This window comes from Nomascus leucogenys, chromosome 1a, assembly GCF_006542625.1.
Source record: "Nomascus leucogenys isolate Asia chromosome 1a, Asia_NLE_v1, whole genome shotgun sequence".
Lineage (NCBI taxonomy): Eukaryota > Metazoa > Chordata > Mammalia > Primates > Hylobatidae > Nomascus > Nomascus leucogenys.
The window spans coordinates 15,581,342-15,593,759 of record NC_044381.1 but is presented as its reverse complement, the minus strand read 5'-3'; the positions used below and the strand labels follow the sequence as shown (position 1 = coordinate 15,593,759).

The 12,418-nt window shown below is 40.4% G+C and overlaps 1 protein-coding gene and 1 non-coding gene across 2 annotated transcripts in view; one reads left to right on the top strand and one right to left on the bottom strand.

Moving 5' to 3' along the window:
- Nucleotides 1–12,418, top strand: part of FREM1 (FRAS1 related extracellular matrix 1) — a 173,986-nt gene that overhangs the window by 48,854 nt on the left and 112,714 nt on the right. Inside the window, exons 4-7 of the mRNA XM_004086992.3 lie at nucleotides 1,117–1,418; nucleotides 2,855–3,051; nucleotides 9,252–9,575; nucleotides 12,086–12,194. Of these exons, the coding sequence (XP_004087040.2) occupies nucleotides 1,117–1,418; nucleotides 2,855–3,051; nucleotides 9,252–9,575; nucleotides 12,086–12,194 (932 nt within the window). The remainder of the gene's footprint in view (nucleotides 1–1,116; nucleotides 1,419–2,854; nucleotides 3,052–9,251; nucleotides 9,576–12,085; nucleotides 12,195–12,418) is intronic.
- On the bottom strand, nucleotides 10,329–10,435 carry LOC115836243. Its single transcript, XR_004031208.1, has one exon. It is a non-coding gene; the product is annotated as a U6 spliceosomal RNA (small nuclear RNA).

Genomic DNA, 12,418 nt, shown 5'->3' with positions numbered 1-12,418 from the left:
TATTAAGATGGGATGATTACACATTGCATGCCTGTATGAAAGTATCTCATGTACCCCATTACATATACATATATATGTATATACCTACTATGTACCCACAAACATTAAAAATAAATTTAAAAAAGAAAAAAAGCTGATGAATGCTTGCTGCTCCCACTCCTTCCTTGGGTTTCTAGGCTGCTAGGAGCCTAGAAGAGTCCACATGAAAGGCAGGGTTAGAGGAGCTTCTTCCCCTCTTGGTCTTAAGCACATTTGAAATAAAATATTCAGAGCAGTGGGCAGCAGAAAATCAGGGAGCATGTTTGTTCCCCTCTGACTACTTCTCCTTCTCCAGCCCCTTTGGCAAGCTACGTGAGCCCGTTATGCCTCAGTTTCTTCCTCCGTAAAATGGGATTAACAATGTCTATCCTAGGTTTTCATAAGGGTTGTATTATATACTATCATAGAGAATTTAGCATAATGTCTGGGCCGTAATAAGAGCACATCAATTAGAAGCTGCATTATTGATGCCTGCTCATCACTCATTAATCTTCTCCCTTCAAAAAAAATGACACCCCTCTATTTTAGACTCTTCAAACAACCTGAGATTAGAGTTGCTAAGCTGATGGAGGGAATGGAAGTGGCAATTGCTGAACACCCTTTACATGCCAAGCAGTGAGCTGGGCACCCAAACTTGGCTGCAAATGACCACCTATGTAGTGGTATTTCTGAAGGGCAAAAAGGCCTGAATGCTTCAGAAACCACTCATCTCCACTCCTGAATTAAAACTCAATCCAGAAATTATACAGGCTTGATACTCTTAAATTACACACGTGCTAGAAGTGAGACTCTGAGGTCTCAGCAGTCATTAAATATCCACATGCATGATGAGTTTGAGAGCAGGTGTTGAAAGAAAGATGTTGGGAGGAAGAAGTGGCAGGAAAAGGTGCTGACACCAGGGTAAAGAGATGAAGGGAAGAGAACAGAGAGGCTGGGAATAGAGCAAGAAACAGAATCCAAACTCAATCTGTGGCACAAATTTGGTGAAGGCCAATCTTTAATCTTCCAGCTGAGTACATGGATATCAGAAATACCTGAGCACCAATTAATACTGCCTTTGCCCTGTGTTCTCCACAGATTTACTGAAACAGATACCTTCATAGAAACCTTTATCCTGTGGGTCTATCTCCTGGAACCAGACTGTAACATCATTCGTATGAGTAACAATGTGCTGGAGGTGCCTGAATTCAATGGCCTGTCCCAAGCGATTGATAAAAATCTGCTCAGATTTGATTATGATAGGATGGCTAGCCTGGAATGTACGGTCAGCCTGGACTCTGCGAGAACTCGGCTGCCAGCCCATGGCCAGATGGTTCTGGGGGAGCCTCGACCAGAAGAACCTCGTGGAGATCAGCCACACAGTTTTTTCCCAGAGTCCCGTATGATGTCTTTTAATGCCTTTCTGGGTATTACTAAAACTGACAAAAATATCCATGCATGCTCACCTTCCACCATGATGAAGAGTTCTAGTTAACCAGTCTACATTTTAGCTGGCTGAACAGTGTCAGTTAGTGGTTAAGAGCACAGACTTTACAATCAGAAAGACCTGGTTTTGAGAACTTCCTCTGTTTTTTATTTTCTGTGTAATTTTAGTTATTAACCTGTCTAAGCCTCTCTAAAATGAGAAAGGAAAATAGCTGCCCTGTAGGGTTGGGTAAGGATAAGAGTAAATGAGGTTATACATACACACAGTACTTAACACAGTGTCTGGCTCACAGTAGGTACTCATTCATTGTCAGCTGTTATTAGTAATAGCAACAGTAGTAGTTGGTGCATTTACGGAGTATTGTTGGATTATGAGCAAATTTGAAGTAAAGCTAGTGGGTAGCAGTGATAGATGAAATTAGGAAGAGTTTATGGGTAACATGCCTTCTGCTATTCACTCAATCAATCTATTTTGGGCACCTCCTGTTCTCTCTAGAAACTATGAGAAGCCAAGAAATATAAGGGATAATCTTAGCAATAGTAGTAATACTTTGAATTTGGACAGAATGACAGTTAACAGCACATTTGTTCTATTTTGTACGTCAGAGAAATGAGACTCAAAAAAAAAAAAAGTGGATGGCTGGGCATGGTGGCTCACACCTATAATCCCAGCACTTTGGGAGGCTGAGGCGGGAAGACTGCTTGAGGCCAGGGTTTCAAGACCAGTCTGGGCAACCTAGCAAGACCCCATCTGTACAACTTTTTTTTTAATTTGAAAGTGGCTTATGAGTATTATATACCAAACAAGAGTGGAAATACAGTTGGTTAGAGATGTGAAGACTGTTGGAGAGACAATTATGGTTTTCAGTGAGAAAGAGCATGTTGGTTCAGGTGGTCAAAGAATGTTTAAGGGAAGGCTTAGTAAAAAGACCAGGTGGACCTAGAAGGATACGCAGGATTTGAGTGTGTGATAGCCACATGGGGAGGGGATTTCAGTGAGTAGACAGCCTAGTAGAGATTGTATGATAGAGACATGGAAGCTGATTCTGTAAAGGAAAGACTGGAGCTAGACTGTGGAAGGCCTGTAGTGAGTCACTGGTCTATTTGTCAGAGATGTTCAAGCCTCAGACAGCACATTTTATTATTTTTTTCTCTCAGTTTAACTTTTGATGGGTGAGGGCATGATAAGACAACTGGTCAACCGTTTTTCAGTAAAGGAAACTACAAGCTTTCAGAATAATGACAACCCACTCAGTGAATGATTGGAGGGTACACGAGTGTTCTTGAGGCAGTGAGAGGGAATAAGTATTCATGGGATGGAGTACTGGTTTTTAAATTTTACAATTGTTATGTTTAAGTGACTCTCTTAATCCAGTGCTGTACATTCTAGAACTGGGAGCAAAACTGAAGTGTCCAGGTGGAAGCTGTACCCCAGGATTAAAGAAAATAGGAAGCCTTAAAGTGAGCTGTGAGGAGTTCCTGCTGATGGGCCTTCGTTATCAGCATCTGGATCCCCCTTCACCCAACATTGATTATATCTCCATCCAACTGGACCTCACAGATACCAGGAGTAAAACTGTGTACAAGGTAGAGTTTGGGGTGATGTGTGGGTGCCCCCAGGATTCACAGTAAGAGAGCCAGTTACATGGTGTTACTCATGCTGGCCACCATGCCAGGGAGAGTTCCTGTGCTTTTGGGGGTGAAACTGCCAGTGACTCATTGGAACTGCAGGCTTGTTGGTTCTGCTAGTAAGTGCTTAAAACAGTAGCTTTTGGCCGGGCGCGGTGGCTCACGCCTGTAATCCCAGCACTTTGGGAGGCCGAGACAGGCGGATCACGAGGTCAGGAGATTGAGACTACCCTGGCTAACACGATGAAACCTCGTCTCTACTAAAAATACAAAAAAAATTAGCCAGGCGTGGTTGCGGGCGCCTGTAGTCCCAGCTACTCGGGAGGCTGAGGCAGGAGAATGGCATGAACCCGGGAGGTGGGGCTTGCAGTGAGCCGAGATCCCGCTGCTGCACTCCAGCCTGGGCGACAGAGCGAGACTCTGTCTCAAAAAAAAAAAAAAAAAAAAAAAAAAGACAGTAGCTTTTGTATAAAATTTCCCCTTCTCTGGTTCTCTTCTAGGTCCACCATCGGTACGGCAATTTGGGAAGGACTGGGGCTAGTTACGTGCTAACCTTCCTCCTTTACTTCCAATACTCTTCAGCTTGTCATTTGACCTTTTATAACACCTCTTTGATGCTTCCTTTTGTCCCTCTTGAAATCAGGGGGTCCACTCTGCAAGGTCACAGGAAACTAGTGGGGGAGGAGAATCTCAGTCCCATGGTTATGTTTGTCACAGATTTGTCACTCTTCTAGGCTTTGGGATGAAGGGCTGGCTCATCAAGGAGACAGGCTCCCAAATACCTCCTGCATCTTCCAATCTCTTTTAATTCTCTTGTTTTTCTCCTATTGATCTCTATATGTTGAAATAATGACAGAAAGTGGATTCCATTTATTTGAAATATTTAACATGCAGTGCTGCTGATTCATGAACTCTATAATTTGTTTATTGGGGAAACTGTACCTGCTGAAACAGCTGAGACTTTTTTTTTTTTTTTTTTTTGAGACAGAGTCTCGCTCTGTCGCCCAGGCTGGAGTGCAGTAGCACAATCTCGGCTCACTGCAAGCTCTGCCTCCCAAGTTCACACCAGTCTCCTGCCTCAGCCTCCCGACTAGCTGGGACTACAGGCGCCTGCCACCACGCCTGGCCAATTTTTTGTATTTTTAGTAGAGACGGGGTTTCACCGTGTTAGCCAGGATGGTCTCAATCTCCTGACCTCGTGTTCCACCCGCCTCAGCCTCTCAAAGTGAAACAGCTGAGATTTTGTGCTGAGGAAAGATGATCCAAGGTGATGTTTGGAAATACTTCTATCTTTCACAATCTGGCTTCTCACTGGGATTTCTCCTAAGGGGCCCAGTCAAATATTGAACATTATTACCCCAAGGAATTGATATGACAAGGAATCATAAAGAAATGATAAAACAAAATCATAGAATTAAGATCTGGAAAAAAACTGTGAGGCAGACTAGTCAAATTGATCAGGTAAATCACTTGGGTAGCTTTTCAAGGATAAATTTCTGAGTCCAACTAATAGTTAAGAGCATGGACACTGGACCCAGATTGCCTGGGTTCAAACGTCCACTAACTGTGTGACTTTTGGTCTTATTTTCTTCAACTTAAAGTGGGTTAATAGTACTTATTTCTTAGAGTAACTGAGAGGATTAAATGAGAAATACTTATTATGTGCCTGACATAAAACCTGGCACATAGCAGCACTATGCATATTGCTGGTTTTAAAAGTCACCCAGTAAAAAACTCATTAGCCAGGTTTGCAAAACCAGGCTGGGTTTAGCTCAAGCTTCCTATTTTATAGTGGTGGCCCCGAGAAGTGACATACCTTGTTCATACAGACCTAAACACTAGGTCTATAGACAACTAATAGATATTTTCTGTTTGTTTTAACACAAAACTCCTTTCACTTTTAATGATTTCTTATATCCATTGAAAAAATTGGAGCCATTTTTCTTTTTGATCGAATTTTCTCATTTTTTTCTTACTATATTGAATAGGGCTTTATTTGTTTATATTTTAGAATCCATTTTATTGGGAGTTTATCCCTTTACCTTCTTGCTTTATCATTAATCTATTCCATAGCTTATTTGGCATGTCATAAAACAGATTCATTTATGAATATAAAAGTAATAGGTTCACTGCAGAGAATATTAAAAAACACAGAAAGCAAGATAAGAAGAATATAAATATAGCTGTATTTTTACCATTTTTACATACACACACGTGTGCATGAGTGCATGCCAGAGTTGGTTTTGTTTTATGGAATCGCATTTATACTATATATGAAGTTTTGTATCTCGTTCTTTTGTTATTTTTATGGTTGTACAGTCAATTCTCATCAAGTGACCAAATGACCCTTCACTCGTAATTTCTTCTAGATTTTTGAAGGTCTTCTTCCTTACATTTGCCTTTTTAATCTACCTCAAATAAAATTTTATTATATGATGAAATACAAGAAACAGTTTTTTCCAAATAGCCCAAATTTTCAACACTATTCATTGAACAATTAACTTGTTTCCCATTGATTTTAGATGATCTTCTATTGTATATAAGGATATAACATATACAATTTCAAGGCTAGCTCTTTTATTTCTTAAATTTACCTACTTATTCTTTGTCAGTCTCATATTATTCTAAACATAATAGGCCTATAATTATCTTACAGGCAAGTTCTTCCTTATCACTTCTCTTCAAAATTTTCATGGCCATTATCACCTAGACTTAGTTCCAAATAAATATAATTAAATCATTTGTGTTTGTTAAAAAAAAAAAAGCCCCTAAGGATTTTTATCAGTATCCAATTAGAACTACAAGTTATTTGGGGAAAATTAGAATAATGGAACATTTACAATATTAAGCCTTTTCATCCAGAAATGAAGTATCTCACTTCATTGGACAAAGGTTCTTTGATAGGTTTCTGTAAAGTTCATAGTTGCCTTCATGTAAGTTGAACATACTTATTAAGTCCGGTCCTAGGCACTTTGTTTTTGTGAACCTATGGTGACTAGAATATTTTTCTCTCATTATATCTTCTCAATGGTTATTGATGATAAACAGGAAAGCTATTTTTGGAATAATTTTCTTTTATCTGGCTTCTTTCCTGAATTCAATTATTTTAAGAAGTTCTCAATTCTTTGCGCTTTTAAAGACCATAATTATATCTTTCACTAATGATGATAATTTTGTTCTTTCTTTTTCTGTAATTATTCTTCTTATTTTTGCTCTATTCTCCACTGGTTTGAGAAGAACAATGTTAAATATAATGTTATTTATAAGAATCTTTGTCTTACATTTTTTACTTTTATCAACTGCCCACATTGAATTCATCTTTGAAATTATGTGGTCTCTCTGCTTTTTCCATTAATGATCACTTTTAATCTTTGTATGTAATTTTAAGTGCCTTTCTTGTAAGGTACATATAATTGGACATTTTTATTGAATTTCAGAATATTTGTCTTGAATAAGGAAATATAAACTTTATATTTGTGGTAGTGATACACTTTTTTCTATCATGTTTTATGCTTTCTTGCTAATTAAAAAATTTGTCTTGCAAAATAGATGATGTTTTCTTTGCCTTTATCTTACTTGACAATTCCTTATCACACTTTATGTTTCATTTGGACTTAATTCTAAACTTAAAAATATTCTTAAGCCTATATTTGTAATATATACAGTCAAAAAATGAAGTGCGCTCTCTTGGCTCCTTCCTATGTATGATGATAATTGATCCAATTGATCCTTTCTCCTGGCAATTGCTTTGTTTATATAATTTGCAATTTCAGTTCTAGCATATGATTGTTATACTTTATTACAAGCAGTAAGCTCTTTCATCATTTGTATCCACTTTATTAACATGTTTAAAATAACCTACTTAGACTTGACTCTAGACTCAATTGGTCTTAGCGTTAAGCACCAGTCCTTCTAAATCACAATTTACCCCTCTTGAGTTTTCTAATTATGCATCTTCAAATAATACTTCTTCCCAGTGACACATGAAGATTAGATACTCTAAACTCTGGGACATCTCAGTATCTCATTCACCTGCCTTCATCAACCATGTAGTGGGAAGGGAAGGGGTTGATTGTCTTCTCCTCTGTTCCTCTCTTGCAATTCTCTTTTCTCTGGGCATTGCTGGTTAGTTTCTTAATTTTCAGGCTGGTGGCAGGGGTGGTTTCAGGGAATGGGAGAGAGGGATCTTATCTGATCAGGCATTGATGACATATGATTTCATGCTCTCTGAGCCTGGTAGATGTCTCAAGCTGCATCTTTGTCTTAGGGACAAATTCGTAGTTTCTCTGGAGAGTCCCATTCATTGGTCTATCACTCATAGCTCTCTTAAGAGGATTATTTCTAGCCTGAGTGATCACTTGCAATTTCACCTGCAGCTCCTAGGATTTGATTCCATCTCCAGCATTTTCTTACTGGATTTTTGTCCTCTCAAGAGTGCACTCTGAAGTTCAGGGTCCAGGAGATCCCAGACCAGCCCTCTGCCCACTAGGCCCATAACTGGAAACATTTATATGTCCCTTGTTGCCACAAACAAGAACAGACTGATTCTGGCACAGCCATCATTTTTTTGCTTCCAGCCACTTAGCTTGCTCAGATATGAGCCCTGCATCAGCTCTCTGTGTGTGTTTCAACTGCAAGAAACACATTTTAAGGGACAGGAGATATGTCATTTCTCTGCTCTTCCTGCTCCGTGCCAGTGTTTGGTGTTGAAGGTCAGGAAAGTGACTGAACACAACACAGCAAAGCACTCCTCTCTCCTAATCAATCTTTTTCTTACCTTTCTCAATCTTTTTATATTCTTATATGGGCAAGAAAGTTCTGGAGTCTAGAGTTAATTCCAGACAACTTGCTTTGTAAATTCTGCATATTTTACTACCTGTCTTACATTCAGTTGCAAATCTAATCTCTTTTTAGCCTTCTGTTATACACAGATTACAACTCCTAGCCCAATGGCAAGCGTACAGCAGTATGGGACTAATGTGAATTTGATAACTGAGCCTGGTTCTCTCAGCAATGGGCTAGATCAAATCCTGTGAGAACTAGCATCTACTGCTATGAGGATTCTTTTCTTTTCTTTACAAAGTCTCACTCTCTTGCCCAGGCTGAAGAGCTGTGGCATGATCATAGCTCACCATAACTTCAAACTCCTGGGCTCAAGTGATCTTCCTGCTTCAGCCACTTGAGTAATTGGCTATAGGTGCGCACCACCATGCCTGGCTAATTTTATTATTTTTACTTTTTTTGTAGAGATAGGGTCTTGTTCTTTTGCCCAGGCTGGTCTCAAACTCCTGGCATCAAGCAATCCTCCCGCCTCGGCCTCCCAGTGTGCTGGGATTGCAGGCATGAGCTACCACACCTCACCCTGTGAGGATTCTTTCTGCCCATAGCACTTGTTGAGATCTTAGATCTTGTGGCACAATTTCGTGGTTTCTTTGGAGGGTCTCTTGCTCATAGTGCTCTCATTTTGGGAGGATGCATGCCTAGCCTCAGTGGCCACTTGCAATCCCCAATGCCCAACCCTTGCTTGGAGATCCAGGGTCTTAACTAACTAGACAACCAAGCAACTATTCTTCATTTGCATGAGAACCAAATCATAAAGACATATTTCCTTCATCCTTCTCCTGCCCTCTTTATAACTACATGACAGGAGGTGAGGAAGGCGGCTGGAGGAGGTTGTTGGTGGGTGCCAGATTGCTAAGTGCCTACTTTGGCTATTTCATTTGTCCTTACTTAATACTTGGGAGTCTAGTATTAATATTTTCATTTACAGCTGGAAAGAAAATGAGACCGAAGAGTTAAGTAACTTGTCTAAAGTCACAAATTAAAAGTGTTGGAGATAGAATGATAAACACAGTTCCTTCTGATGCCAAAGTAGGTGTTCCCTTCTTCACCTGGCTGCATGTAAGAGTCACCAGGGAGCTCGAGAAATACTGGTTTTCTGGTCCCCTTTTGGGAACAATTAAACAAGAACCTCTGGAGACGGATCCTAGGTACCAGTATGTGTTTAAAGCTCCCCAGGTGATTCCAATATGCAGCCAGGCTTCAGGTCATCGCTAGACGCTAGGCTGTGGCTGCATTAAATATTATGCTATTAGCCCTGTATGATATCACCTCATTCATATTATTTCCTCCTTTATATTTTCTCTATCCTTCAAAAGTCAGAGAGTGCGTGGCTGCCTGTCTATATCAGAGCTGGAATTCCAAATCAGATTCCAAAGGCTGCCTTCATGGCAATGTTTATTCTGGAAGTGGATCAGTTCATCCTGACCTCCTTGACTACATCAGTTCTGGACTGTGAAGAAGATGAGACCCCTAAACCCTTGCTGGTGTTCAACATTACTAAAGCCCCGCTCCAGGGCTATGTGACTCACCTGTTGGATCACACCAGACCAATCTCCTCATTCACCTGGAAAGATCTCAGTGACATGCAGATCGCCTATCAGCCACCAAACAGCAGCCATTCTGAGAGGAGACATGATGAGGTAAGAAGGAGAGACAAAGCTTCCAGCCTAGTTAGAAGTCACAGGGTTATTTACGAACCCCCTACCCTAAACCCTCAGGTTCTTTTGTACATTCATTGCCTCAGAAAAGAATCAACCACTGTAAATCAGGATGCAAACTAACTGCCCAGAGGAGCCAGGCAGGTGGGGTCAATGAGCAAACCCCACTGAGGGACACTGTGGCAAACTGAAGAAAGAGCCAGCCCCTCAGGAAGCAGCTGCCACTCAGCTCATGCCCACCGCTGCCCTGCAAGTATACAAGTGTGCCCACTGTTGCTGTAGCACTCATGTGCCAAGAGAAGTTGGAACATGATACTTTTTTTGGTAAAATGCTCAAATTCTTGAATATAGAAAACAATTAAAACTTGTAGTGAAACGAATTGTGCTAGCTACCAAATATTTCTGAGGGCCACATTTGACCCAGGGCTTACCAGTTTCAGAACTGCGGCAGCCTTCGACAGCCTTCCTGAATCACAGAGACCATTGAAGTTAGAGATGACTTTTGTTTACAATTCTTTTATTTTTAACAAATTTTTTTTGGTGTGTTTCTTTAAGTTCTGGGGTACATGTGCAGGATGTGCAGGTGTGTTACATAGGTAAACATGTCCATGGTGGTTTGCTGTACCTATCAACCCATCACGCAGGTAGTCAGTCCAGCATGCATTAGCTATTTTTTCTAATGTTCTCTCTCCCTCCACCCCCACCCCCAACAGGCCCCAGTGTGTGTTGTTCACCCAAAATATGGAACACTTTACGCATTTGTGTGTCATCCTTGTGCAGGGGCTATGCTAATCTTCTCTGTATCATTCCAATTTTAGTATATGTGCTGCCAAGGTGAGCACACAGTTCTTTTATTAATAAATTCTTTTATTCTTTTTTTTGTGAGAGCTTTTTATGGGAATCCTTAATTTTAATTAATAACACAGACTCAGGATAGGACATTCCATAGTCTTATTTGATAACTAATTTCACAATGAAACACTGTTTCATTGTGAAGGTCCTACTTCTATCTAATTTCCTTTTGCTGCAGGTTCCACCTCTTTCCTCTGGTTTTGTAGTTAGTGGGAGGGGAGGACAGCTGGTTAAACTCTTCCACATAATAATGCTTCATGTGCTTAAAGAACTACCAGCAACTTGATTCAAACAGGGTGGAAATTTTAAACGAGCAGACTGATACAGACTTGAGTTCAGGTTTATTAAGGAAAATGAGTGTCGCTGGGGTTATCTCTATTGTAATTTCGGCATTTTCAGCATATAGCCTCAAGGGGAGACAAAGGATTTCACGCAATAAATGCTATGCTTTGCCTTCTGCTTTTACTTCCCCCTCTTCATCATAGTCTGTGGCCCCCCATGGCTTCCCTGTTAGGAAGTAATTTCTCATTGCACATCCAATCTTAGAGCACCACTTTTCTGGCTGCTTCCTGTGTGTAGTTTCTGGCATTGTATAATGTACTCTTAAAGCAGAACCTGTTCAAATGTGTGATTTTTTTCATTAGACAGTAACTCTCAATTTTTTCAGTGGAGATCACGCAGTTTTCAGGTTGTGTGGACTGGAAGCCCTGGGCCAGGGGCGCAACCGAATGCATTACCCCTCCAAAACAGACACCTCCTGCCCATGTAGTTTCCTGTTCAGTCTGTTGCTTTGGCAGCCTTGAATCAGTTTCTTTTGTTATTCAGTGTTTGCTGATATAGTGCTGTTTGATTATTTCTCTTATCCTCTCCCATGGACCACATGTTCTTCAAAAGTAGGGAGTATGCCTTGCATTTCTATGTTATACCTCATTCTTCTCTGTCAACATCTGGTGCAATACATACACAGCACATAATAAAGATCAAAACTTATCACATAGCCCCTACTTAGTTATGAATTTCATGAAAGCAAATGAAGTTGAGATATTTAAAAATATGTCTAGTGAAATAGATGTCTCTAGATCAGGGTTTCTTCATAGTAGCAGTACGACAATTGCCATTTTGTATCAGATAATTCTTTGTTTGGGAGGTTGTCCTGTGTACAGTAGGATGTTAGTATCCTGGCCTCTACCCACTCGATGACAATAGCATTCTCCCACACAGCCACTTCTGAAGCCAAAAATGCCTCCAGACATTCCCAAAAGTCCTCTAGGGGGACAACATCACCCCTCGTTGAAAACCACTTCTCTAGATCCTGCACCTGTGAGAGAGATTTAAGTGACTGAATGTGGGAAGGAGTTGGTCTCCTAAGCGAGTGCAGAGACACTTCTCCAGCATATTACCAATTTTAGATTAATAAATTCGTTTATGTAGAAGAAAATTTAAAAATACTGTTAAAGTAAGGAACAAGATCTAGAACCTGAAAAAGTCAAATCAGGTTGTCTAAATGAAATGTGGGAACTGCAGAAACCTGAATCCCCTCAGAAACCTGAATCCTCTGTGTGTGGGTATACCCCAAAATTAATGTTACTTTACCCTCTAACGCTTCAGTGTGTGGCTCCTTTGCCTCTGTTTGTTTACAGGTAGAATTGGAGGTATACGACTTCTTCTTTGAAAGGAGTGCACCTATGACAGTCCACATCTCCATCAGAACAGCAGATACAAATGCCCCCCGTGTATCCTGGAATACAGGTAAAGCTCAATATAAGGCATAAAGCAACATAGCCCTGAAGGGAATACAAGAAAGTAGATGGGTCAGGAAAGAAAGGTAGTTTTATTCCTATGTCATACATGCGGCAACTGAAACCCAGACAGATTAAGGGCATCACATAGTAGCTTTTGTTGTTGTTTTTTTAATTCCTCCTGGCAGCGTGAGAAATTTAAATCCAGGATTTCTGTGTCCTGAGGCCAAGTTC